At 36.7% G+C, this 25,867-nt stretch overlaps 2 protein-coding genes and 1 long non-coding RNA gene across 5 annotated transcripts; 1 reads left to right on the top strand and 2 right to left on the bottom strand.

Moving 5' to 3' along the window:
• The first annotated feature begins 4,403 nt into the window (after window positions 1–4,403).
• On the top strand, window positions 4,404–6,411 carry LOC125588972. The gene is made up of 2 exons (XR_007325159.1): window positions 4,404–5,763; window positions 6,144–6,411. It is a non-coding gene; the product is annotated as an uncharacterized LOC125588972 (long non-coding RNA).
• Window positions 6,412–9,527: 3,116 nt separating this feature from the next.
• LOC125588411 lies at window positions 9,528–15,177 on the bottom strand. Its single transcript, XM_048759742.1, has 4 exons — window positions 15,120–15,177; window positions 13,552–14,910; window positions 9,644–12,549; window positions 9,528–9,587 (listed from the first exon to the last, which is right to left on the bottom strand). The coding sequence occupies exons 1-4, from the start codon at window positions 15,175–15,177 to the stop codon at window positions 9,528–9,530; spliced, it is 4,383 nt and encodes a 1,460-aa protein (XP_048615699.1).
• Window positions 15,178–21,300: 6,123 nt separating this feature from the next.
• Window positions 21,301–24,104, bottom strand: LOC111210438. 3 transcript variants are annotated; one of them, XM_048760998.1, is made up of 10 exons: window positions 23,515–24,104; window positions 23,167–23,440; window positions 22,973–23,063; window positions 22,769–22,893; window positions 22,607–22,688; window positions 22,414–22,531; window positions 22,163–22,320; window positions 21,955–22,069; window positions 21,692–21,877; window positions 21,301–21,622 (listed from the first exon to the last, which is right to left on the bottom strand). In XM_048760998.1, the coding sequence occupies exons 1-10, from the start codon at window positions 23,662–23,664 to the stop codon at window positions 21,476–21,478; spliced, it is 1,446 nt and encodes a 481-aa protein (XP_048616955.1). In that variant the 5' UTR covers window positions 23,665–24,104; the 3' UTR covers window positions 21,301–21,475. The 3 variants fall into 3 exon arrangements, with proteins under 3 accessions (XP_048616955.1, XP_048616953.1, XP_048616954.1); XM_048760996.1 differs by having other exon boundaries at window positions 22,163–22,326; window positions 23,515–24,103; XM_048760997.1 differs by having other exon boundaries at window positions 22,163–22,323; window positions 23,515–24,102.
• Between the last annotated feature and the right edge of the window lie 1,763 nt (window positions 24,105–25,867).

Below are 25,867 nucleotides of genomic sequence, written 5' to 3'. Positions count from 1 at the left end.
GGAGCACAGTGTCAACATGGCTGAGCACAAAGGCATAGGAAAGGCACACGCTAATTCTCCTGCCAAGCCTTCCAAAACTGCTGCAGCCTTGAAGGCTTCTGGAAAAAACTTCAAGAACAAAGGTATTGAGATTAATGCGAATGTGGAGAAGTTCAAGGGGAAATGTCAATACTGCCACAAAGTGGGGCACAAGACTGTTGAGTGTCGCAAAAAGATCAATGATGAGAAGGCTCAGGCAAATCTCACTGAGGAGGATCTCGTTGCTGTGGTGACTGAAGCCAACATGGTTGAAAGCAACAACCCCAAGGAATGGTGGTATGACACTGGTGCAACCACCCACATTTGCACCGATAGGGTGATGTTCAACACCTATCAGAAAAGCGAGACTCATGAGAAGCTCAGGATGGGAAACACTGTAGTCTCCAAGATTGAAGGACGCGGCAATGTGATTTTGAAGATGACATCTGGACGTGAGGTCACTCTGACGAATGTGAAGCATGTGCCTGACATGAGGAAGAACCTGGTCTCGGGAACCTTGCTCAGCAAGAATGGATTCACCATAAGTTTTGAGGCGGACAAGCTCGTGATTAGGAAGAATGGGATGTATTTGGGAAAGGGGTATGTTAAGGGTGGACTTGTCAAGTTGAATGTAATGACAGTCCTTCCGAAAGTTGTAACTCCAAAAGTTTCAATGAATAAGAAAGAGCCAGTTGCTTATTTGGTTGAGTCTTTTAATATATGGCATGAAAGATTAGGCCATATAAACTACAAATCTATACAAAGATTAATGAATTTAAATCTAATTCCTAAATGCAAAACAAGTAAACAAAAATGTGAAGTATGCGTACATGCTAAGCTCACAAAAACGCCATCACCTCGTGTTGAAAGAACTAATAAACCTCTAGATTTAATTCACACCGATTTATGTGATTTAAAATACATACAAACTAGAGGTGGAAAAAAGTACTTTGTGACCTTCATAGATGACTGCACAAAATATTGTTATGTATATTTATTACATAGCAAAGGCGAAACCTTAGAAAAATTTAAAGAATTTAAACTCGAGGTCGAAAATCAGCTTAAAACAACTATTAAAGTAGTTAGAAGCGAAATAGGAGGCGAGTATGATGGTCCATTCAATGCATTTTGTAAAGAACATGAAATAATCCATCAAACTACAGCTCCTTACTCACCAGAATCTAATGGAGTTGCTGAACGCAAGAATCAAACTCTAAAAGAGATGATGAATGCAATGTTGCAGGAATCTGGGTTACCCCAGAACATGTGGGGAGAAGCGTTGCTTACCACTAATTATATCCTCAACAAAATTCCACACAAAGTAACTGACAAAACTCCATATGAATTATGGAAAGGTAATTTACCTTCGTATAAATACCTCAAAGTGTGGGGGCGCTTGGCAAAAGTTGTGGTACCGCCACCAAAAAAGGTCACTATTGGACCTAAAACAGTGGATTGCATCTTCATCGGATATGCACATAACAGTAATGTTTATCGATTTCTGGTATATAAATTTGCAATATCAGACATTCATGAAATTACAGTCATGGAATCAAGAAATGCATCTTTCTTCGAAAATAATTTTCCATATAAAGAAAAACAAGGTTCAAAACGAACTCGAGAAGAAAGAGACAATGACAAAAACTCAGAAACTGAGACAAACGTCGAGATTTCTATAAATGATATTTTAGAAAATGAAGAAAAAGATGAACCTCGAAGAAGCAAAAGAGCTCGAAAGGAAAAATCTTTTGGTGAAGATTTCCTAATGGCATTTTTAGTATAAAATGTTCCAAAAACTTTGGCAGAAGCCATGGCTTCACCTGAAGCTCCATTTTGGAACGAAGCTGTCAGAAGTGAATTTGATTCTATCATGCAATCAACCATGGAATCTGAGTTTATAGCCTTAGACAAAGCAGCAGAAGAAGCTGAATGGCTTAGAAATTTTTTGGAAGATATTCCTATGTGGGAGAAACCAGTGCCAGCTATACTCATACATTGTGATAGTCAATCATCTATAGCTCGGGCTCAGAATAATCTCTACAATGGTAAATCTCGTCACATCAGAAGAAGACATAAAACCATTAGACAACTTATCTCAACTGGTGTAATCACAATAGACTACATCAAATCGGCTGACAACCTAGCGGATCCATTTACTAAAGGTTTGTCACGAGATGTTGTTGCTAAATCATCAAAAGGAATGGGTTTAAAGCCTATAACGAATGAGGATGCTTGATTGCAACCTTACCTATCATGACAGAAGATCCAAAGACGTAGGTTCAAAGGGAAAACAAAATCAAACAGAATCTAACCAAAGCACTTGAGACAAAGTAGTCTCTTCCCAGCTCCTACGATGATAAAAGTGCTAACAAATGTGAGAAGGATAAGCATAAGCTTTTAATGATTCCATAGCTTCTAAGCGGAGTATTACTCAATACTTTTCATGGTCAATCACTTAATGAGTGTGAAATGGGGTCGTTTCTAGAAGAATGAATGCAAGGCTATATTTTCTAAGTTCACTCATGAAAACCATGAATAGTTCAGGGCCACAATGAACACAATAAAGAACTAAGTTCTACGAGAAAATGAAGTTGCGTTATGCATGTTGTCTCGGTATACATAAAACACCGGTTGGTTCAAGACATCATGTTCACCTTCCGGTAAAGCAAACCCGACAGATATTAACTATGAGTGGTTCAAGGCTTAAAAATGCCACCAACTCAAACACAGTGGAGTTTTCGCAAACACTCTCGATAAGTCTGTCTAGTTTAGTCAGGATTAGAATAAGTATAGTTTTTAGAGTCTATCGAGTCTGCATTTAGTCTGCATATGTTTAGAAGAGTCATTTCTATCCATGTAGAGGATTGTTGGATCAATTAAAGCCCAATGGCTTTAATGGAAATGTGAATGAATAATGACTGGGCTAAAAACATTAAAAGCCTACAAAACACAAGTCAAATACATGTGGAAAGTCCCACATCGGGGAGGAAGAGAAGAGTTGAGATGTTTATATATGTCCCCATGACACAAGGGTGTAAGCGACTCAAGGAGAGAGGATGGCTCTCCACACGCGCGCCGCCGCCGCCGTCCGACCGGCTAGGCTCGCCGTGGGCTTGGGTTTGGGCTTGGGCTTGTGCTTGGGCTTGGGTGGAGGGCCTCTGGCCCGATAAGAATATTCTTTTTGGACCAAGTTAAGCTCAACGTTTTGCCATTTAATTCGGGAAAAAACGACATGCATTTTTATTTAAAACGACAAGTAGTTTGTTGAAAAAATAAAAACGTCATGCATTTTATCCTCTTGAATTTTAAACGAGATAAGAGTCTTGGGGAATAAGTTTTCGAAACTTAACTTCCCGTGATCTCCGCGAGATCTCCGCACACGTGCAGCAACTGTTGCGGGAAGTGGCTCTTGTTCGTCTCTTTAAATATAGTCTCTCCTCTTCCTTCATTTCTGAACTTTTCCGTATCAAAAACCAGCAGCGAAAATCGCTTAGCGTAAGTCTATAGTTCGAGAGTGTTTCGTAGATTTATAGTTCGGTAGGACGATTCATGGGTGAAGCGTGATCGTCTGCCATGTTTGTATCATGAGACTCAATATTCGTACAGTACCGTCTCACTAACGGAGCGAATATTTAGAGTTAAGGAAAGAGATTATATCTCGACTCCATGTTCATTTGCGAATACGATTTCTTATCGTTCTTGTATTCGCTCTTTACGATCGTTTATTTCCTTAACATATCGCTTTTATTATTTCGTTTATTCAGCCTGGTTATCCGGCTTCTACAAGAAGCACCAGTGGTCTAGTGGTAGAATAGTACGGTACAGACGCGGCCGGCTGGTGCATGAGCTGTGAAGAAAAATTGGTTCAGCGATGGTATATCTGATTTCCCGGATGAAATTGCCATTTACTTAGCTCTCTAAGCAAAAAAAGGGTATTACATTTTTTAAAACCTCAGGCTACTGAGCAAAAACGTGTAAAACTGTATAATGCTTATATAATAAAATCATATGTGAAACATTTTTTCAAGTTCCTTGTAATACGACCGAGTATTTATCTTATTATTATTACAAAAATCAACAGGTTCGTAGACTTTAAATTTTAAACAAAACTTAGATATATACTCCCTCCGTTTCATAATATAAGTAGTTTTAGATAAAAGCGCCAAGATTAAGAAAATTATTATGTTTTTAAAAAATATTTTATAATAAATAGGTTAGATATAATTTAACCAATAAAAAATAAATCTATTTAATTTGATTAGTCATACTGTATTCAATAAATATAAAAGTTATCTAAAAATACGAAAACTACTTATATTTTAAAACAAAAATATTTCTCTAAAACTACTTACAATATGAAACGGAGGGAGTATATTTTTTAATATCTATATATAACACCAAACTCATATTTTATGTTAGGTTACGTCATCACTTTTTATAGGAAAATAAAAATAGAATCGCTCGGTTGAGATTATTGCTGTTATTTAATCTAACGGATGGAATTTTAGTTTCATTAGAAGTCTGATGTCATCAATCATAATGCAAAGGGCATCTCTTTCGTTTCCTTTTTCTGAATCGTCATTTCTCAAAAGACACAACCTTTTAAAATAAAATATTTTGACAAATTTATATATTGTTTCTTTATGCCTTTCACTTCATCATCTATCTTCCAATCTTATTTTCCATTCAGACTTATCATCCTTTATTCATGTTTTCGGGGTCACTCTGTGGATTTTTTTCTTTATGGAATATTCTTATCCGATTTCACTACCAATAAATTTAATGGAGTACTTGTTTCTCTGTCGTTGATCTGCACGTGAATTTACCAATGCCCTTGATTTTTTTTTATATTCTCTTTTTTTTTGCTGATAACTTCCACTTTATTTTTGTCTCCCCAACCCACTGATTACTTAATTTATTGTTTGTGCGGCGTTACTCAATTTCAGACAATCTTTCTCAAAAACTCATAATACTCCTCTGGTAACGTTTTCCTACCATAATTACAGAGTAAGTATAGGATCCATGATTCAAAACCACTTATTTGTTTCTATGTATCTCCAAATAAAAAATGTACCTTTCTAGACTGAATCGCTGTCAAAATACCAGTGAATAGAAGTATACATATAACTCCCTAAAATTGTTTCATTTACTAAACGTTTCCAAATGAAGAGTTATTATTTTCGGTTCAGATAATTATGAATCTCCGAAGCTGATTGTCGTCGCTTGTCTGTTTAATTTCCTGAATTAGTTTTTAACCGAAAGGTAACTTTTACTACATTTGTTGGTTGTCCATGCATGTAAGATAGACATGTCGTTAAACGGCTTGCATAAACGTTTCCAAATGAAGAGTTATGATTTTCGGTTCAGATAATTATGAATCTCCAAAGCTGATTGTCGTCGCTTGTATTTTTAATTTCCTGAATTAGTTTTTAACCGAAAGGTAACTTTTACTACATTTGTTGGTTGTCCATGCATGTAAGATAGACATGTCGTTAAACGGATTGCATAGATTATAGATATGATTTGTCTAACGAGAGTAAATAGATTGTAGATTTAGGTCTGTTTCTTGTTACTCTAATAACAAAACACAGTGGATGTTTTTAGTCAAAAAAAACACTGTGGTTAAAATGTTCATTTCGTTTTCTGTTTGCGGCCGGACAAGAGGAGGAGATACATTGATCGATGTGTTTCCTTCTCACTGAACAATTACTGTCTCGACTCGCCTTGGGGACCAGATTCAATCGGGTAAGTCTACCTTTCTTTTCGCATCAACTGTACATGTAAGAAAATCAGTCACAGTGATATTTAATTAGGTAGAAGAATTTTGTTCTGGTGTAATGGATTCTCTCTTAAATTTTCAGTAAGTCGTTTGTTTTATCATCATAAATGCCAGTTTGGAAGATAAACTTCCAGGCATGGGAGGTCCCTTTTTGTTCGTCTGCATTCTCTTGACAATAGCGCTATCTTTTTTTCAAATCCTATGTTTTCTCTATTACTTCTTTTGTGTTATCTATTGTGATCTTTTGAACTTGAATGAACATGTTCACAAAAGTTGTTTAAACTCCAAGTCTACAGATAGGCTTTGGTGTGTGCATGAATATTTACGAGGCTATTTGAACTTGCAGGAGTCTTTGTTTGACAAGAATCTGATTGTCTGCAATCACACTTTTGGAAAGTACATGCCGAACCATCCTGACAGAAAACAACTTGCAGTCGGCAGCCGCCTTAATCGACCGTTCTTTTAAATCTGCCGATGTAGTCTCATGACACTAATTCAAAGATTACTATACCAAGCTTATTTTGATATGATGAAGTTATGATTATATTAACCTGTCCAAATTGTAATTTTAGGAGAAAGTTACATATATGAGATATACATAGGCATGTTGAAAACTTAATATTATTATTATTTTTTGCTATCGAGAGTTAAAAGTTAAAACTAACCGATAGGAAAAGAAAGACATGCAGATTTTAGAAGGAAACATAGAAAGCGCGAACAATTTAGATTGACTTCACTGCACAAAACAATTAAATCTATAGTAGCATTTATTTAGCATTAATGCTAAAACAATTTCAGCGTCCTCGTTACTTATTCTAATTGTATAAAATACCTTTTATACATCTTTCATAACCATATAATCTTAACAAAAAGCTTATACGAATATGACTTTCCATTAAAATTTATTTTATTGTGTTATACAAGATTTTGTATATTATTATACATTATATATTTTAAGCTTATACGAATATGACTTTTCATTACTCTTAACTCAAGTTATTTCAATTTGGAAACTTCTGAACTACTGATCATAATTTTTGAATATTTTCAAATAAAAATTTAGATAAACAATACTAACTAACACAGTGTGTTTAATTCCAAACAATTATAAACATTTTTTGAAAAATTAAGAAATTATAGTTGAATATGTAAAATAAATATTTTCTTGAAGATTTATGTGAATCACTACAACCATTTAAATAAATTACTGTAATATATATATAGATGAAGTTTTTTTTTGAACATCATATATTGATGAATATTTGTAACAATTTAAGTGTACCATCGCAAGTTTTTGTAACCAATGTAATATTTCGTGTCCAGTCATTGCATAGTTAGTAACTGATCACTGTTGGTAACCAACCATTGTAACCCAATTAACCATTGAAATCTTTGAAGTTTAACGTTTGGTTTATATATGAAAAAGTTGTGTGCATTGTCTCAACTCAATATTCCTGATAAAAATATTTATATATTTACTAGGGCCGGGCCCGCCCTTCGGGCGGGAAGTTTGAATAAAACAATTTCATATGATTTATATTTATTTATGAATAATTTATAATTATGATATAGATGATATCATATACAAACAACACAGATGAGAACTTTTAAGTTATAATATACTGGTTATGAGTTCGATTTTAGTGTCATATATTACTATGAGAGTAATATTCGCTATTATTTCAAAAATTTAGTTTAGCTATCCTCCATTATACTACCTTATAAAATAATTTACGTGAGTACGACCCAAACCCCCAAAGCATCCTTTTATTATTCGAGGCCTTTTGTTTTTTTTTCATGATGCATATATACACATGTGAATGTTGTACGGAAGAATAATGTATAAATTGGAGAAATCTTATTATTTGTTATTAAGCTTGATGCAAAAGTTTAATTTAAATAATGTTTCAATAAATTTGGCGGGTTTGTTTACGGTTTCTTTGTGCGTATGTAGTCAATAAATTCGTTCATCTTCTTAAAATAATAACAATCTTCGCATGCGCTGTCCATATCATGCTGGTGACATTCTGCTTCGGGCTCCATCCTGGCTGTATTTGCTAAATACCTTATCTTCAAAATAACTTTGATCGATCTAAGTGAAGTTTTAATCGTGGTCAAGCACTGTGGGGATCTATCCTGATTAGTTTTCCAAGATAGTTTATCGATGTACTCTTTACCCTCAGCAAAATCGCCTCTGCACAACATTAATATACCATAAATATATATACCGTTGTCATAGCCTCCATCTGCAGATTGACGAAGATGGGTGAGTCCTTTGATAGATTTGTGACACTGGAAATATTGAAGCAAGCCTTCAATATAGTGAGCTCTGGGATTGTCGTAATCCAAACATTCATTCTTTAATTGACTGTGCCTATATAGCATATCAAGTGGCGCTTCCAAAAAATATTCGAGGCCAAGGTTCTTGAAATAGTTTGCGGGGTCTGTGAACGGGGGGTTTCCTTCACAGCTACCGATACTCTCGTCGGAATCATAATCGTTTTCTGACATGACTGATACCAGTATTTGGGATTTTTATTCTCTAATATAATGAGAGATCAGGTTGTATTCGTATGATCCCGTGTATTAGATGTTAATATAATGTGTAAAATAAGTTTTTTTTTTGTATGAACATTTGTGTGTAATTGAGGTTACATAGAAGAATGTTTGTTTTAATTTACATTTCAGTTATAATGAGACATTACGTGACCTAAATTTAATACCTTTTATTAAGATTACGTTGTATTGTTGAACGGTTAAATGATGTTTTTTTTTGGCGTATATTCGTTTAATACAGTGTAAAAAAAAATTTAAATGCATTTAGATGTTTTTTTTTGAATCAGTTACGTGAATTCTGAATTCTAAGATTGTGCGGATGTGAAAACGATTAATTAATTTTTATTTTTTTGTTCATACATCCGAGTATTCCAAAACGGCTAAATTCCAATTGAATTGATGCGACTATGAAGATTTAATTTACGGTGTTGTATATAGTAAAAGATAACACATTTGTTTGTTTTTATCTTCGTTAAGTCATGTAACTCTCGATAAATGACTATATTACAGTTATAAGTATTAGATTTTATCATTTTTGTATTATTCCTAAAGAAGTGATAGTTTGTAATCGCAATTGGTGAATCTAAGTTACATTGAATACTTAACTTTTCTATAATATATTATCGCTAAGTTGCTTGATTATAATTTAGAAGCTTATAAGCTAATTATTAACTTATGAACACAAATTGTTTAGTTGGATTTGTATTAAATACATTTGAAGTTTGACCCGAATTGTTAATATTCGTTTTTTACGTATAACTAACACTTCCTTTTTTACGAATTGCCAATTCCTTTTTTAATTTGTTTTTTCTGTATATGAAATGTATTTATGTAAACTGATACGTAAATCTTAAATGAATTAAGATGGATGAACCTAATCTTTCGACTTTGGTGCATGTTTTAATATATTTTTTCATGGATAGGTCATCGACAACTCGTGCACCAAAAGGTAAACAAAAACAAAACATAGATGTCGCCTGACTGGAAATTAAGAAAGCAGTTTTCCGAAAAAATATCTGAATCAAAGCTCAAATGCATTTGATGTCCGAAAACCGATGTTATTGAAACGAAAGAGTTGCAGTAAGTCTTTTTAGGAAGTGAAAAAGATAGAAGCACGTGTCCAGTTCGATGATAATATTTGCGTCCCAGCCGCCCTGTAATATACGCTTTTGATTCACTGTGTATTCGTGAGGTAGTCGGAGCGAGCAATGCAAAACAATGGTGTAGTTAGTTTCTGAAAACGAAATCAATGCGATATTGTTTTTTTAAGTAAAATTTGTTAGTTCTAACCTGAGTCACTCGAACATCCCTGAAAATTTCCTTGTATACGATATTGGTAACTCCATCTTCACCGTCTTTGTCGGAAGTCTCGTCTAATATCTTCAGACCAGCTGGAGTTGTCACTCTGGACATAGCAACGTACAACTGTCCGTGAGTAAAAACAGGGCGAGGAAGGTATAAAGCAACTTGTCTTAAGCTCTGGCCTTGACTCTTGTTTATTGTCATGGCGTAACATAGCCTGATTGGGAACTGGCGTCGACGAAAGACGAAAGGATGAATCGTGTCGGTGGGACTCAGCTGTATCCTAGGAATCAAAACCTCTTCTCCAACATCCGTCCCAGTCATTATTTCGGCTGCAACAACCCTGTTACCTAGTCGCTTGACCATCATTCTTGTACCATTACACAAACCTTTATCCTGGTTAAGATTGCGTAGCATCATCACTGGAGCTCCAACTTTCAAACACAATCTGTGGTTGGGCAGGCCAGGAAACTCTAGAGAATTTAGATACTCTTGAGGGTAATGGCTGGTCCAGTCATCTTCCGGTGTGGCCTCTAATTCTATGGAATCAGAACTCAAATACTCTCTAGCCTGAGATGGGACCTTGGAGAGGAGATAAGTGTTTACCTCATGTACAGTATTATTTGTAGGGGTCAGAACAGCTCTCTCTTTAAGATACTCCTTGCTTCGATAGTTCTGGAGGAAGTTAGGATATGCAGCATCTGCCAATGCCTCATGGGGAGCGTTTGAGCTAGGTATCAAGAAGCCTTTGTCCACATAAATTTGATTACCTTCCTCATGCTTTGATCTATAAGAACCCAACGTGTCAGCTTCCCCATCTCCTACTTCCAATATCCATTTCGCAAAATCTTTATCTTCTTGTCTCAGACGCATGTTTATAGACAGTGTAAACACTCGTGCCATTTTCCATAGATAAGATTTGCTAATGGATGCGAGTACCGTGTCTGGTCTTTTTCCATGTGGGATTACAGGCAAGATCTGTCTAAAATCACCGCCGAGAAGAACCGTTTTGCCACCGAATGGCTTGGTCGCAGCCAACGGGTTATCATGAGACAACAAATCTCTAAGAGAACGGTCTAGTGTTTCAAACGCGTGTCTGTGTGCCATCGGAGCCTCATCCCATATTATTAGGTCCGCCTTAGATATCAACGCAGCTAGACTGGACCCTTTGTGAATCTCACACATTGAACGATCATCTAAGTTCAGTGGCAACTTAAACCTTGAGTGAGCGGTCCTCCCACCTGGAAGAAGAAGTGCAGCAATACCAGCAGTGGCAACTGGTATTACTATTTTGCTAGTCGACCTAAGCAGAGCGATAATTGTTCTGTATAGGTACGTCTTACCAGTCCCTCCTGCACCGTATACAAAGATCAATTGTCCAGAATGTTCTTTGACAGACTTCAAAACAGCATCATATACATTCCGCTGATCCTGATTCAATGCGCTAAACAACTGATTATGAGTCTCAGCCTCTTTCCTAACATCATAGATCAGTTCTTGCCGCAAATCTGGGTTGTCTATCTCTGATAAAATTGATTTATCTGGCTGAGGCATATCATCGTAGTCTGATAATGACTGATTATGTTCTTTCAAGTGCTTCTCCACTTCAAGTAGAGTATACTGCTTCAACTGCTCATCTTGTAAGTCAAGAGATGGGAACCGAAATTCTTTTCTTTTCAAGTAAAGTATGTCCTCAGCTAATAACCTCCAGGTATGATCCCATAACTTAAGTGGGTGTATAACCTGACAGTATACCAAGATAAGCACAAATAACTTTCTTAGCTGCCTACCAGTAGCCCATACGGATGGTTCTTCTATTGCTTCATGCCACTCCCTATCATCATCAAGTAACCCTCGTGCATAACACGCTTGCTTAAACTTTTCAAAAACCAGATCACCAACAGTATATAAATTATCATAACCTCTAGGACCCCTCACAACATTTAACAGAATCCTCAAGAAGTATGAATCACCAGATGCTGGACTGATATACACGACCCTGCCAATCGCTTCTCCTTGCTGCCTAGGCGTCCATTCTCTACTGGACGAATGGTAAACGAACCGTGAAGGAAACTCAACATATGTCAACTCTCTCGCTTCTTCATAGATGTTGCACGCCTCAAAAAATGCCGTCAGCATCGTCTTATCTGTATTTTCACGTAAGACCACTTCTGCTAAATCATCGTCCTCATCAAAGACCATCACATGCTGCCCTGGTAGATGTACTGGGAGTTTCACAATATTAGGCTGATTATAGTGAATGGGAAATGCAAACAGCCTCCATGAACCTTCGCAAGCTGAGATATAACGACACTCCAAGAACCGGTCGATCTCATTAAGCGTATCGGTTTTCTTCTTTTTACCCCCTTCGACATTGGCACTTGGATCATTCATCTCTAGAAGAGCAGTTGCTCGATCAACGCCTTTAGTGATATACTTGAACAGATATTTTATTGCGCTAGTTCTGCAGCACCACTCAACGTTTATATGTGCTTGATATTTCTTCAGCAGGCCAAGGTTATGAGGCACAACAAATCGATTGTCCACTTGTATGTCGTTCTTAACGACAAAAGACGTATCATCAGACCTCCTTCTATAAACGACAAACCCAGATTTATCAATTTTTGTATGCTCAGATAAAGGTTTAGGGAAGTTTTTTGTGCACTCTCCCTTGTCCATGCACGGTGACTTGGGGCGCATCCTGCCACACGGACCATGGATCATATGACGCTCAACCAGTTCAAATCCTTCTCTATCAACTTCCTTATCGGGAAACTCTGCTGAGATGTATTCGTCAATCATCGCGGCTGTAACGTCTTTTTTGATCCCTTTCAACCACAATAAGATATGGGCATGCGGCAAACCTCGCTTTTGAAATTCGATTGTGTAGACAGCTACAATGATATGAGAAATAACTATATTAAGGTCAAATAAAAAAATAAATTAATGAAACTTCTATGGAATTAGATATTAAACTGTTTTTAAATATTTCATATAACTTTAAGGAAAAAATTTTAAAAATATATTTTCGGCATGAGTTACTTATAAGTCAAAGACAACATATCAGAAAGTATAATTAGAAATTGAAACGTAGTTTAGTTATGACTGGACACCAAAAGTAATAATAATAATAATAGTTTTAAAGATATGTCTAATATCATTTTAATGATCATAATAATTTTAAATTGATTATATTTTAAGCTTAAATATAATAAATGTTGTAAAGATGGTATTATAAAAGTATGCATTTGTATTTATAATGTAACAATTAATATATCCTTTATATTTATCACATAAACTAAGACTTATTTTACGTGTGACTTTATTTTAATTCATATCGTATATATAAAACATCAGTCTACTTATATTAACGCTTGTGTACTCTTTTACATTAAAATATACTTGGTTTATTTTTTAAACAACTCTACATAATTGATTTAACTAATCACTATAATCAAGATTATATATTATGTGTGTTCAAATTAATTTTAACTTCGTAAAACATATGATGCAGATTATGATGTTTTTGTACAATTAATTTATTTAGATCGTATACATAAATTTGAGTCTACTACTTTTTAGCGTTTATATATTCTAATGAACTAAGAATTTATTCAGTTTATTGTCTAAACAACTTTTCTTAATTGATGTAAATAATCACTAAATATCATATTCTATAGTATGATGGTTCATCTCATTTGAATTTATACATATATTTCAATTATATAATTAAAACTAAAAAGTATGTAAATTTTCAAAATAAATTCTTATATGAAAACATAAAATTTATCATAAAATATCGTAGTAATATTTTAAAACATAAAATTTATCATAAAATTTAACACTGATAAGCGAAAACATATAATAATAGTTTAGTATATAGTAGTATTTTTTACCTGCGTCGGGTTTCGGGAAGTATACTCCCTTTTTAAAATCTGCCATCATCTCATCAAGCTTAAGTTTGAAAATCCGACACTCCAGATCAGGTCGATTATTAGCGGAATCACCCCCATATGCATCAAGATGATCGGTGAGCTCTACCCAATTTGGATTTGCGGTGACAGTGATAAACAGATGAGGATTCCCATACCAACGACAGATAGCCATGGCGTCTTGATATTTTTCAGACATATACCGAGGGCTAGCAGTGAAGGACGAAGGCAGGATGACTTTTTTTCCAAGCTGCGTTGCATCTGCATCGCCTATTTCAACTGCGTCGCATACGTTATTATATAGATCTGCTCTCAGTTTCTTCTGATTTAGACTAATAAACCGCAGCCTTTCCGTCTCGGTAGCTACGTACGCGTCAACAATATACTGATGGAACAGTTTTCCACCCTTAATTATTGTCATTCCTTCTGAAGGCCTAGTCTGGATTTGGTAAGCATAGAACTCACGCATTGTCATGTGTTCTCTTCTCACAGTGGATGCCTCTGGTCCACAGTATGGTAATCTCTCGTGGTAACCGGTATCCCCATAAGGAAATAACAATGGATATTGAAGACTCATCAGCAGTGGGTGAAGATCACTTATCCTCTGAAGTGCTGATGACTTCAGCTCAACCACTATATCTTTTCCTACTGACGTTGCAGATAAGTCCCCAACGATTAGTCCACCGATTTCATTCGCAGTAGGAAGATCATATTGACGACCTCGGTTTGGCTGTCTGACCAATGTGATACTGAATTCGATTGATCCAGTGGCTTTGTACCGGTCGCGTGCGTGTCTGAAAGTCCTCGCTAGATGATTGTGGATGTCTAGCATCTCAATCAAGCGGACGATGATACTATCGTCAAGTGCCAGTGAAGAAGGATCTTCCGTGATCGCCCTCTTTCTGTTTTGAAGCTCGTTCTCAGTGTCAAAGATATATAGCTGCAGATACACTGGATCGTTACCATCTTCGGGAAGCATAGAACCAATCCTATGGATGATCTGACCATGAACTCTGAAAGTAAATGGCCCAGGTGTCCCAGTGACGCTCTTATCAATTTTGGCACCCATAGATGTGAAAGAAAGTAAACTGTTAGCAACTCTGATGTGGGGCTTGAAACTTGGCGTATCTAAAAGCTCTAGCAATGGAGACGGTGGTTCCCGAACTGGTGGAAGTCTCACACGACCTCTCTGACAGCAAATACTGAAATGCTTGCTATCTTGGTTTGCCTGAGCTCGAGGTGCTTCCGCATCCCATAGCAACGCTTTACAGGATGGGCATGAGACCAATTTCCATTTGTCATATGTCTTGCGATCATTTTTACCTAGATATAACAAACGCATAATTGGTTAAGTACGAAAGTATAACCGGATCTGGGAACGGTCGTAACGTGCGAGTGACATACGTGGTCTTTTTGAACTGCCGGAAGTAGTTGCTGCTGTGTAATGTCCAATTCAGCTTATCAGTAAACAGAAATATATTTTTAAATAATATGAAAAACAGAATAAGACACTGATTCTTTTTTTTTTTTACCAGATGCTGATGAAGATCCAGCTGACTGTGCCCTTTTTTTCTCCTTACGAATCGCCATTCGTAGCTGTCTGGCACTTCGAGCAGAACCTGCAGTTGTTATTTTGTTGATTGGCTGATATCTTAAATTTATTATTAGATCGGGTAAAACAATGTGATGATACCTGTAGCCATAAGGCGGTCTTGATTTATAGTTGTCAGGGTGTCTGATTCGGACGTGTTACGATGGGAGAGGACCGGTATGCGAGTATCATATGAATGAGTGCTGCACGGAACAGATGATGCTGCAGGAGGCACTGTTTTAAACAACGAAATCAGTTAGATATATATATATATATATATATATATATATATATATATATATTTATATAAATATATATATATGTCTATATATACGTATACATACATTTACTCCGTACCTGTAAGAGTAATTGGTTTTTCCATTTTGCGTTTTTTCGTAGATTGCTTGCTAGCTAAGAAACATCACAATTCAGAGTTCCGGCATAGGAGACGAAGGACAATAATCTAATTATGACTACAAAAGGAGGACGACTAACCTCTTAATGACGAAGGGGTTGCTTTACTCGATCGGATGAGCATTCGTTCTTGCCGACGTAAGCGAGATTCGATCACTGAGTTACCATCTGTTGTAAAAGGTATGGTCATCACGGTTATAGTTCGTGATATTCTTGTATATTAACCAGGAAAAAATATTATTGGCAATTGATTACTCAAAAAAGATGTAAGATTAAGCATATTAACCAGAAGTTGAGATGGGCGGGTGTCCTAGAACGGTTGGTGTGTTCCCGTCAGTGCCCCGGCTCATTGCTGTGTTGCTACCTAACTCTCTGGATACAGAACATGGGTCTAGTCGAGGTTTTTTTTTAGTCATCTCTCAGAGAACGTCTCACAACGTTAAGGCTACTGCAATAAAAGGTTCTGATGCAATATGCCTTATCAGTATCTTTGAGGCTAAATCATACATATGGAAATACGAACAGTTAAAGTCGAATATTATTTTATTTCGGTATATATATTTAGCATCAGAAACAGCCAAAGTATATCATAACGGTCTTGGTTTGGAATACAATCGGTATTTAAGATTGTGCAATTCTCAATGAGCCTAAATTATTTCATTCATAATAAAAACGTGGATAAATAAAATTAAAAATGTGTAATAATAATTATAATTTTGTTAATCTGTAAGACGATATAATACGATGGGTTATTTTAAGCAGATAAGTGAATTTTATGTTGTAAAAACACTATTCGATAACATAATTAACAAAATTGAAGTCTGTTTTATTTTTTATTATTGGAATTGCAAGGGAAATTATTAATAGAAAACATGGGAATTACGAAACAAAAAGGAAATTGCATAATCAGAGGCGACATCGTATTACGATAGCTTTGACACTTCGCCTAAAATATTGTGTCCCGGCATGTAGGGCACCTTATATTCATTCGGATCCAGTCAATAATGCACTGGTGGTGATAGACATGGTTACAATGCAATGCATTTATAATCTCGCCGGTTTCAACCTTGTTCATGCATATATTGCACAATTCACCTTCTTCCGTTGCATAGGGTGCTCTCTTATTAGTCTGGAGATTGTCCGTAGCTACGTCAACGTCCAGTCGGTGGATTGAATGGGGGTTGAAATCCGTTAAATGTAGTACGATATGCACACTGGTCTCATCATAATTAGCGAGGGAAGAAACAGTATTGTATACGTACGTGGATGTCTGTTCCGTAATTCTTGAGGCAGAGTATATGCCCATGTCATGGTAAGTAAGCATATGTTGCATGACATCAACAGTTGTATCAGAAAGATACCTAAAAGGAGTAGTAGAGAATTCAAGGGGGATGGATATGTCGGTCTGATTTGTATTCCAACGATTTATATTGATGGTGAGATCCCTCCTTGCTTCCAAAGATCCTGGATACAGTTTGGATTCAAAAAAAAGAGCATAATCTTGTTGTGGTTCCATGACGACTGGGAGAGAGGTGTGTTAGTATATGTTCTATCTTGATGTATTTATGCTGTCAGGCAAATGGAGTTTCACAGGGAGCAATGTCGTTTTTTTTTTTATTAACATACAGATATTATGATGCAGGAGAGTTTTACGTTTGAAGCATTAAGTGTTTTGGTGAATGAGTAACACTGTAACGAAATGCAGTTATTTTTAAGAGTCCAATATTTAAAATATAATGTTATATCATAGATTAGTAACCGCAATATTATATTATTTTTAAAAATATCATTGATTATTATGTTTTGATTATAAAAATATATAACATGTTATATCTATAACACGATTATAAGTTAAAGCAATCCATTATAATGGGAAATAGATAGGTTGTCTGACTTAAACGTAGAGTTTCTAACAATGCAAAAAAAAAAAAAAAACAAAATAGTTTATCGAATACGTAAACGGGATAGATCATGCCTAACCACTATTCAAAACATAATACGCTTATTATATATATATTCATCAACTAAGTCTTTCGCGCCTTCTTGACGGCTGGCGAAGCTGGGTCGCTCAGCTCGGTTGCAGAAATCAACGATGCTTCACCACTGACCATATCATAGTCCACATCTGCATGAATCTGATGATTAACACACATGCTCCCGCCAATGCCCTCATCTCCTCCCTGATACATAAAGATTATCTAGACAATTAAAATATAGACAAAATAATGCAACATCTATTAAATATGTAAGACTTACATGGTCGACGAACTCTGGAAGCGGCAGACGTTCGTTCATATTGATAATACGTGTGACAGTAAAGCTTTGACGGCCTGCTGTAAAATCATACGTGGCTAACTTGACATGGAATCTGTAAGTCTTCCCTTGCATGTCTGTAACGAACGGAGGCATCTGGGAGTCCTCAGGGTTCACACCGTCCTTAGCCTATTAAGAATTATAATAAGTATTTTAGTAATTTCCATACTATTAAGTATAACATGAAAATATCTAAACTTACCGTAATTAGACCAGCTTCATATGCCTCGAGACCATGCAACTTTGCCATTGTGCCATCATAACAAACAAAAATACCCTCATCAGTGTCATCAGCGATTGCAAGCTCCACCCGATAGCTGTAAAATAAGCATAGATGGGTATAATAGTATCGTCTCATAAAGATAGAACGATTGTATGTAGTTAAATGATATATACCGTGGAACACCAACAGCATGGTAATTCTCGCAATGCATACACACGAAAACAGATTCGGTGCGCTTAAGCTTCCTGCCACATTTGACGCAAGCAATGTAACACCATCCTTTCTCTGAATCGAGCCGGAGAACCGTACCGGTGCACATATACTCAATATCCTATTCATCATATACCAGATTCATACTCAAAACTACACCAATTATAAATATGAAAATCATCAGGGATGTAAGTTTACATCGGAGACGGCAGCGGCGACAAAACTATTGAGTTCAGCCATTGTTACGGGCTCGACTTTTGCAACCTTTCTAATGAGTGGTGCTACCGGCGTGTGACCAGTGCATCTGTTGACCAAGCTATACACATACACATATACACAGTTCACATTCATGATAAGTATATGAAGACAAAATTACATCTAACAACCGTTAGACATACCGAGATAGACACGCCTGACCAGTACTGGTTTCTTTGTCAAAATAAATGTGAGTTCCTGATGTGGCATAGAGAAACAAATGGCCTGCATACATGCAGTTTATAAATATATTAAAAAACTCACTATTATTTATATAGGCATATATTTTAATGTTTGTTAATGATCTAATAGTCTCCAGTACCTCCAATCTTTCTTGGCTTGACGTTTGTGGCAACAACCACCTTTGGATCGACACGCATGGAATCAAGACGTCTGTGGAAGGCGATGGCCTGACAGTCGAACAGACTCAGTATCACAGAACCACCCCTACAATTAGCATAAGCGAGATGAGCGATTTATTCATATTGAATTACATGGGAATAGACATTTTTTAAACATATGAGAAAGGAGAATACTTATCCATCTTGATGGTGGCCATAACATGATTCTTTCCTTTTGGAGGATCATTCACAGTACTCTTCACAGCAGACAGCTCCGCTACAATGTCTGAGAAATAGTTAAATTAGTAATATTTTAGAATATAACGTAGGACCAAAACTAACACGGTTACCTGGGAGTTCAGTGCTTGCGTTAGCTAATCCGAGCAATTCAGCTTCATTTCTGAATCTGAACCCTTCCACCGGTAGTTCTAAACCCGTGACAGATAACATGTCGAAAGAAGTCAAATCATTGAACATAATCATCAAGGGGGAATCAGTAAGACGGAGGGTTGGAGCACACTCCGCCACAAAGAACCCAGAGACAGAGTATACTGCTCCGGCGATGAGCCTAGACCGGAATATTATAAGACGTTTAGCACTGATGGATGCAACCATAATAGTACCCTGAAAAATAATTTTAATACATGTCAGATTTGAAAATTTAAAACAAAGAAGAACAAATATAAACTCGTTGACCTAGAAGCTAATAATCAGGTTCAAACGAATATAACAGTGTTCATCTACTAACAGACATACCATAAAGATATACAGATTTTTTTTTTTTAACAAAAACAATCAGAATAAAAACACACTAATCAAAATATAAACATATCTACCGCAAAAATGAAACCAATCGATCATATATAGAGAAATAATAGGCTTACATTCAAATCCACTATGAGCATGCTAAGCCGCCGGAGTTCACCACCTTGCTTCATATTCTTGACCTCCCAGAAACGCAATAACCTACACTCAACAGTGGAGAAACATGGGCCGCATTTCAGATCTGATAAGTAAACCTTTGAGTTAGCCATAGCAAAAAGATTAAGCAAGTTGTTAAACGTTTGGAAGTGAGCGAAGAGAAATGAAGATGTAAACATACATATTTATACTGTTTAAGCTCAAAACGCATCTAATGAATATGAGCTGAGAGATTTATGACGATGTTTTAATGCGATAGTTTCGGATAATCACGATCCGATCGTCAGAAAGAAGGGGAAAGGTCATGATCACAATCAACAATCACAATGGATTCAATGTGGATTAACGGCTGATTGTATGGACCCTAAAAGACGCCTAATAATCGATACAGACGACTAATAATCAGATACACTGATCAGCAAAACGCAGCAGTCTGATACTGTAGAGGCTTTTTGTGCCGTGCGACTTTAGGGCCCACACCGCCGAGACAAATTGAAAGCTCATTCCAGGATTTGTCTTGACGAAACGAATATAGATAACACAATCTATAATTAACGATTATCCTTAAATTTATTTATACTTATAAAGTTCTAATATATCTTAATTTTCTCTCATCTTATTAAGTATAATGAATGCAAACTGAGTCATGAACATGATTATTTTTCAGAAATCTTAACGATAACTACATCTGACAAAAACTGGTTATATTATTATAAACTATTATTTTATTATATAGAATAAAGTTTACAAATTCCACTATCTTAGCCGATGGCCTGATCTCTATATATATTTGAGAATATGACATAGTATGCAGCTATAGGTTCAAGAATTCGTAAACCATATAAAGTTTCCGAAGTTCCAGGACTGAAATTTTTTATTTTATTTTATGGTAAGGCCCAATTCTAATATATTATTTACGAACACTTGTTCAATGCGAATAGTCGATTCATGACCACAAAAAAGTAAAAATCCAAATTTAAAATCATGCGACTAACCAATCTTCTCACCACAGACATAGTAATTAATGCAGGAGGTCAATATGCGACAACACTAAGTTTTAAAAAAAAAAGAAAAAAGAAAAACTTTCGTAAATACATGGAGAATAATAATTATATTAGCTTGTGGACAACAGACGTACACTCATGCACGTAACCAAAGGTTTGTAATACATAATATGATTATGGACGTCAGTTTATGCACACAATTTGAAGAACACTAAATATTTTCATACTCATATACATAATTATATTAGACCGTGGACTGTATACGTACACTCATACTAACGTACCAAAAGTTTTTGAAGTCCATAATAAAATTATGGACGTCCACTTACGTACATAATTAAATAAAACTCTAAATCTTTTAATAAAATAATCACTAATATTTATTAACTCATCTGAATCAAATAAAGCATCAACTTGTTCCTTTTTTAAACTTACGTCAACTCAATATAAAAAGCATCCATAACAACCATAAAGTAGAGAGTTTGAAAAAAAAAAAAAAAAAACAACGTGAATGTAGAAAATCCATAACATAGATAGAGTAGAGATGAGAATAAAGTAGAATGCAGAAACATTATTAAGCTGCAGAATATTGAGAGATGATTATCGAAGATCCATCTTAAGCAATACGCGCCCTCTTACGCACATTACCGACTGGCTCCTTTCCAGCCCTCTTTGATGACTCACAATTGCCCTTGCCGGAACCAGACTCCTCACGGTTGTTAGGCCCGTCTGGCGCATCATCATCATCATTGTCATCACCTTCCTGTTACATTCAAATTGTTATACGCTGCATATGCTAATGGCGAAATATCAAAATAAGTATTGCACTTACATCATCGACAAATTCTGGAGCTGGTGCACGTTCAACCTCATTGATGATACGCGACACGGTGAACGTCTGGTGGTTGACGGTGAAGTTGTAGGGCGTGACACGGACTTGGAAAGTGTAGGTCTTGCCTTCCATTCCTGCAACGAACGGAGGCATCACGGAATCCTCAGGGTTCACTCCTTCTTCAGCCTTGTCATTAAATGGAAGCATCGAGAGTGTCAACAACATTATATAATAACCACATAAGTAATCAAATTATATATTACCAGTAACTGGACCGCCTCACTTGCCCTGAGATTATGCAACTTAGTCATAACACCATCAAAGCAAACAAATGTCCCTTCCGCAGTATCATCAGTTACAACCATCTCAACGCGATAACTAAAAGAGAACAAATAAACCGAAGTGGAATCAGTGTGACGCAAGTGATCAAGAAGGCGACCAACTATCATATTATAACAAATCGATACATACCGTAAAGATCCGACAACATGAGGGTTATTACAGCGTGCACATTCGTAAGAAGTGGCAGTGCGTTGCAATTTCTTGCTGCACTTAGAACACGCAACATAGCACCACCCTTTGTCCGCTTCAACTCGAGAAACTCTCGCAGTGCATAAGAAATCTATTTCCTGCTGCTTAAACATCAACATTGCGTGCAGTCAAAAAACAATCTTTATATATAAACACACGAATGAGCTAATTGCATATACATAACTCATTACCTGAGGCGGATCTGTAGTGATAAAATGGTTAAGCTCTGCAATTGTCACAGGCTCAACCTTCGCATAAGACTTCAAGAGAGGTGCGGCAGACGGAAGACCAGTGTCTCTAGCCACCAATCTGAACAAAAGTTCCCGAAGTTAACATCACAAACTCTCAACGTCTGATTACATACTCAAAACAGACCAAGCTTACCGGTAAAATAAAGACTCTCCTGCATGTGTCTCCTTATCATAATAAATATGTGTTCCTGACGTCGCGTTGAGGAATAAACGACCTACACAAAATAGTAAAAAATTCTGAAAAAGGAATTACACATATTAATTTATACCACATACAAAATAAGCAACGAAGTACCTCCAACCATCTTCGGGTTGATGCTTGTGGCAACAATCACTTTAGGATCATCACGCATGCCTCCAAGCTTCTGGTGGAATAAAACGGCTTGAGCATCAAACAGACTAAGAGTGACAGACACATCACTGCACATATATAACAAAAGTTAGTGCAGCTAAAATGATTAAGCAAATATGAAAGTTGTTAAAGAAACAAATAAATTACTTTTCTAATTTGACGGTGACCATGACACGGTTCTTGTCCTCAGGAGGGTCAGACACGGTGCTCTTCACCGCCACGATTTCACCAATAATATCTACAGGTTCAATATTGAGATCAGAGAGCTCAGTGGCTTAATACATAAAGCACAAAACCCATACAGATAAATATACATATGTACGATACGATCACATCTGTACCTGGAAGCTGAGTGTTTGTATTGGCTAAACCAACCAACTCGGTCTGGTTACGGAACCGGAATCCCTCTGCCGGTATTGGCGAGACCGGATCAGATAACACGTCAAACTCGGTGGAATCGTTAAACCGGATCATCAAAGAAGAATCCGCAAGCTTGAAGTTCTGAGCACAGCAAGCCACGTCAAAGCCAGAGACAGAGTACATCGTCCCGGCGGCGAGCCTATCTCGGAACCTTGGAAGCCGATTCGCATTGATAGTAGCTTGGATCAAAGTCGACTGAAACAGAGAAGATTTAGAAATCAGAAAATGACATAAACAGATCTAAGGAGATCAGGAAGAATCAGACTTACATTCACGTCCATAAGTAGCATGTCGACCCACATCAGCTCGCCACCGCGTTTGACGTTCCTCGCCTCCCAGAACCGTAAGAGCCGGGCCTCGACGACGGAAGAGCATTTGCCGGACTTTAGGTCAGAGAAGAAGACTCTCGAAATAGACATAGCAAAAGGAATCAGAAAGTCTCAAGAGAAAGAAAGAGATGATGCGCTGGAGATCTATAGATCTTACCTATTTATACAGGTCCGCTCGGGATCAAAGGGCGCATCGAAGAGTCTGAGAGAAGGGTTGAATGAGCGAGGGATTGAATGCAATTGGAATAAAGACGACGACATAACTCCGGCCGTTTCATCGAAGAAGAAGGAATCGAAGACGTCACGCGTCGACGGCGCAGAAAATAGTTACGCGAGAGCAATGTGTCTTAGGGCTGGAGACGTCGTGACATCGTTTGGGATGTGAGTGTAAAAGGCCCAACAAAGAAAGATTGAGCGAGGCCCAGAATATAACGCGTTTGGTTTAATGAAACGCAACACTTCGTCGTCAGTGACACGTGTCGGCGAGAGAGGAGGCGAACGTGGATGGCCTAAGAAGAGATTAAACTGTCTTTTATATATAAAGATCTCTACATTAAACAACCAATTTGTGGTTAATTTTGTTACATACATCTCCTACATTCTCATTCTTCAGTTATTAAATTTTTTTATTTTAAACTTTTATATTCACTACTTAAATGAAACCAAAATTAAAAAGTAGAAAATAAAGATATATATATATATATATATATATTCTATTAATATTCAATAATTTATTTTTAGTAAAGAATTTAATGAACATGCTTTTGATTGTACCATTTCATATTAGAAAGTTGTATAGTTTTTAAAAGCTTAAACATTGGACTCTTTGATATTAGAAACTTTTAAGAAATTTATATAAGGTCCCTTTATCTTTTCCTTCACCATTTAAAAAAAAATAATTGTTCATTGGAGTATGTCATCATTTTAATAGAATAATCAATGGTGGTATAAGTGTTGAGGATTCATCCTGTAATCTTGGCTTAACTCAATAATCATCTCAAGCCTAAACGAATCTAATCAATCAAGAATCAAGCAAGAAAGAAATAAGAACACACGAGATTTTGTTTACCCGGTGTTCACCGCACTTCTCCCATGTGGAGAAGCCGCTATACATCACCGGGGAGAGAAACGGTTTCTCAGCCAATCCACTATAATCAATGTGATTACAGAGTACATCACCGGAGGTTCACTCGTCTTCTTCCTCTCTCGATTACACCTAATCCGAGTTACAAGATTGAGGAAGAAGATTAAGCTCTGAGCTTAGATAAACCGAGAATCACATCTCTCTCTATCTCACTCTCACCAACCCAATCGCTCTCACTCTCTCATCTCATCTTGAGCTCTCTCGCTCTCTTCTGATTCTGTTACGGACTCCCCGTTAAGGAAGAAGATGACGATGAGATACACAGAAGATAATGATTCTTTTTTTGCCCCAACTCACGTGCTCCTCACGTGTACGTTATTAGCTTCGGCAAAACCTTTCTTTGACTTAGAGACTTAGAAGATTGATGGCACAATTCTACAATCTCCACCTTGGCATCGATCTTCTTGATGTCTTATCTTCTCTTGAGCTTTTCTCCGGTGATTAAGCAAACCTGCTCAACTTCTGCAACTCCTTGCACCTTCCTGCAACCTCTGCATCTTCTTGCAATATCCTGAGAAATCACCTTCTCAGCTTCATACTCCTATGAATAAAACTTCATCCAGCTTTATCTCACTTCGAGCTTCACCACTCAGCTTCAACGCTTCCTGAAACTTGTTTCCTTCCAGCATCTTATCCAGTATCTATCTCGATATACCTGAAGACTCTCTTGCCGCTGCTCCTTAGAACCTTGTAAACCCAGCTCTAGCCTTGACAACTCCCAGTCTTCAATCACTTTTATCAGCATCAATGAACCACACACGTAATTCTGTTGTGATGTGAATCACAATACCATTCATGCGCCACTAACACACACACGTCTTCTTAAGTGCCTTTCTCAGCACTTCACAACCTTTTGTCATGCCAAACTTCTTCATTGATCTTCCTTTGGCACTTTCCATAACCTGGAAACTTGAGAAAACCACTCACCAGCAACTTAACATACACTCCATAAGCTTCTCTTTTGACTAGTATAGATCAGCTTATGATACTTCACTTGTTACTGCAGCTAAGGTCTTCAAATAATCTGCCAAAACCTAAAACGATGCTTTCTTGAAACTCTTGTAGAAACTGAATCATCACTGCCTCACACCAGAAGCACTTTGACTCAAGAAACCTTGTAGACAACCTCAATAGCTAATAGAAAACTCA

Source organism: Brassica napus, chromosome C6, assembly GCF_020379485.1.
Source record: "Brassica napus cultivar Da-Ae chromosome C6, Da-Ae, whole genome shotgun sequence".
In the NCBI taxonomy this organism is placed as follows: domain Eukaryota; kingdom Viridiplantae; phylum Streptophyta; class Magnoliopsida; order Brassicales; family Brassicaceae; genus Brassica; species Brassica napus.
The sequence above is the reverse complement of the archived record's forward strand: the minus strand, read 5'-3'. Positions and strand labels throughout refer to the sequence as shown.

What these genes read in the sequence shown, in the direction of transcription:
- LOC125588411 (XM_048759742.1), bottom strand. Translation starts at nt 15,177, where the DNA reads ATGGCGATTCGTAAGGAGAAAAAAAGGGCACAGTCAGCTGGATCTTCA. An exon ending in TGGATCTTCATCAGCATCTG is followed by an intron (nt 14,911 to 15,119) that starts GTAAAAAAAAAA and finishes TGTTATATCTAG; the next exon opens with GTAAAAATGATCGCAAGACA. An exon ending in CTTCCCGAAACCCGACGCAG is followed by an intron (nt 12,550 to 13,551) that starts GTAAAAAATACT and finishes ATATCATTGTAG; the next exon opens with CTGTCTACACAATCGAATTT.
- LOC111210438 (XM_048760996.1), bottom strand. Translation starts at nt 23,664, where the DNA reads ATGTCTATTTCGAGAGTCTTCTTCTCTGACCTAAAGTCCGGCAAATGC. An exon ending in CAACCCGAAGATGGTTGGAG is followed by an intron (nt 22,689 to 22,768) that starts GTACTTCGTTGC and finishes TATTTTGTGTAG; the next exon opens with GTCGTTTATTCCTCAACGCG. An exon ending in CTCCAGAATTTGTCGATGAT is followed by an intron (nt 21,623 to 21,691) that starts GTAAGTGCAATA and finishes TGAATGTAACAG; the next exon opens with GAAGGTGATGACAATGATGA.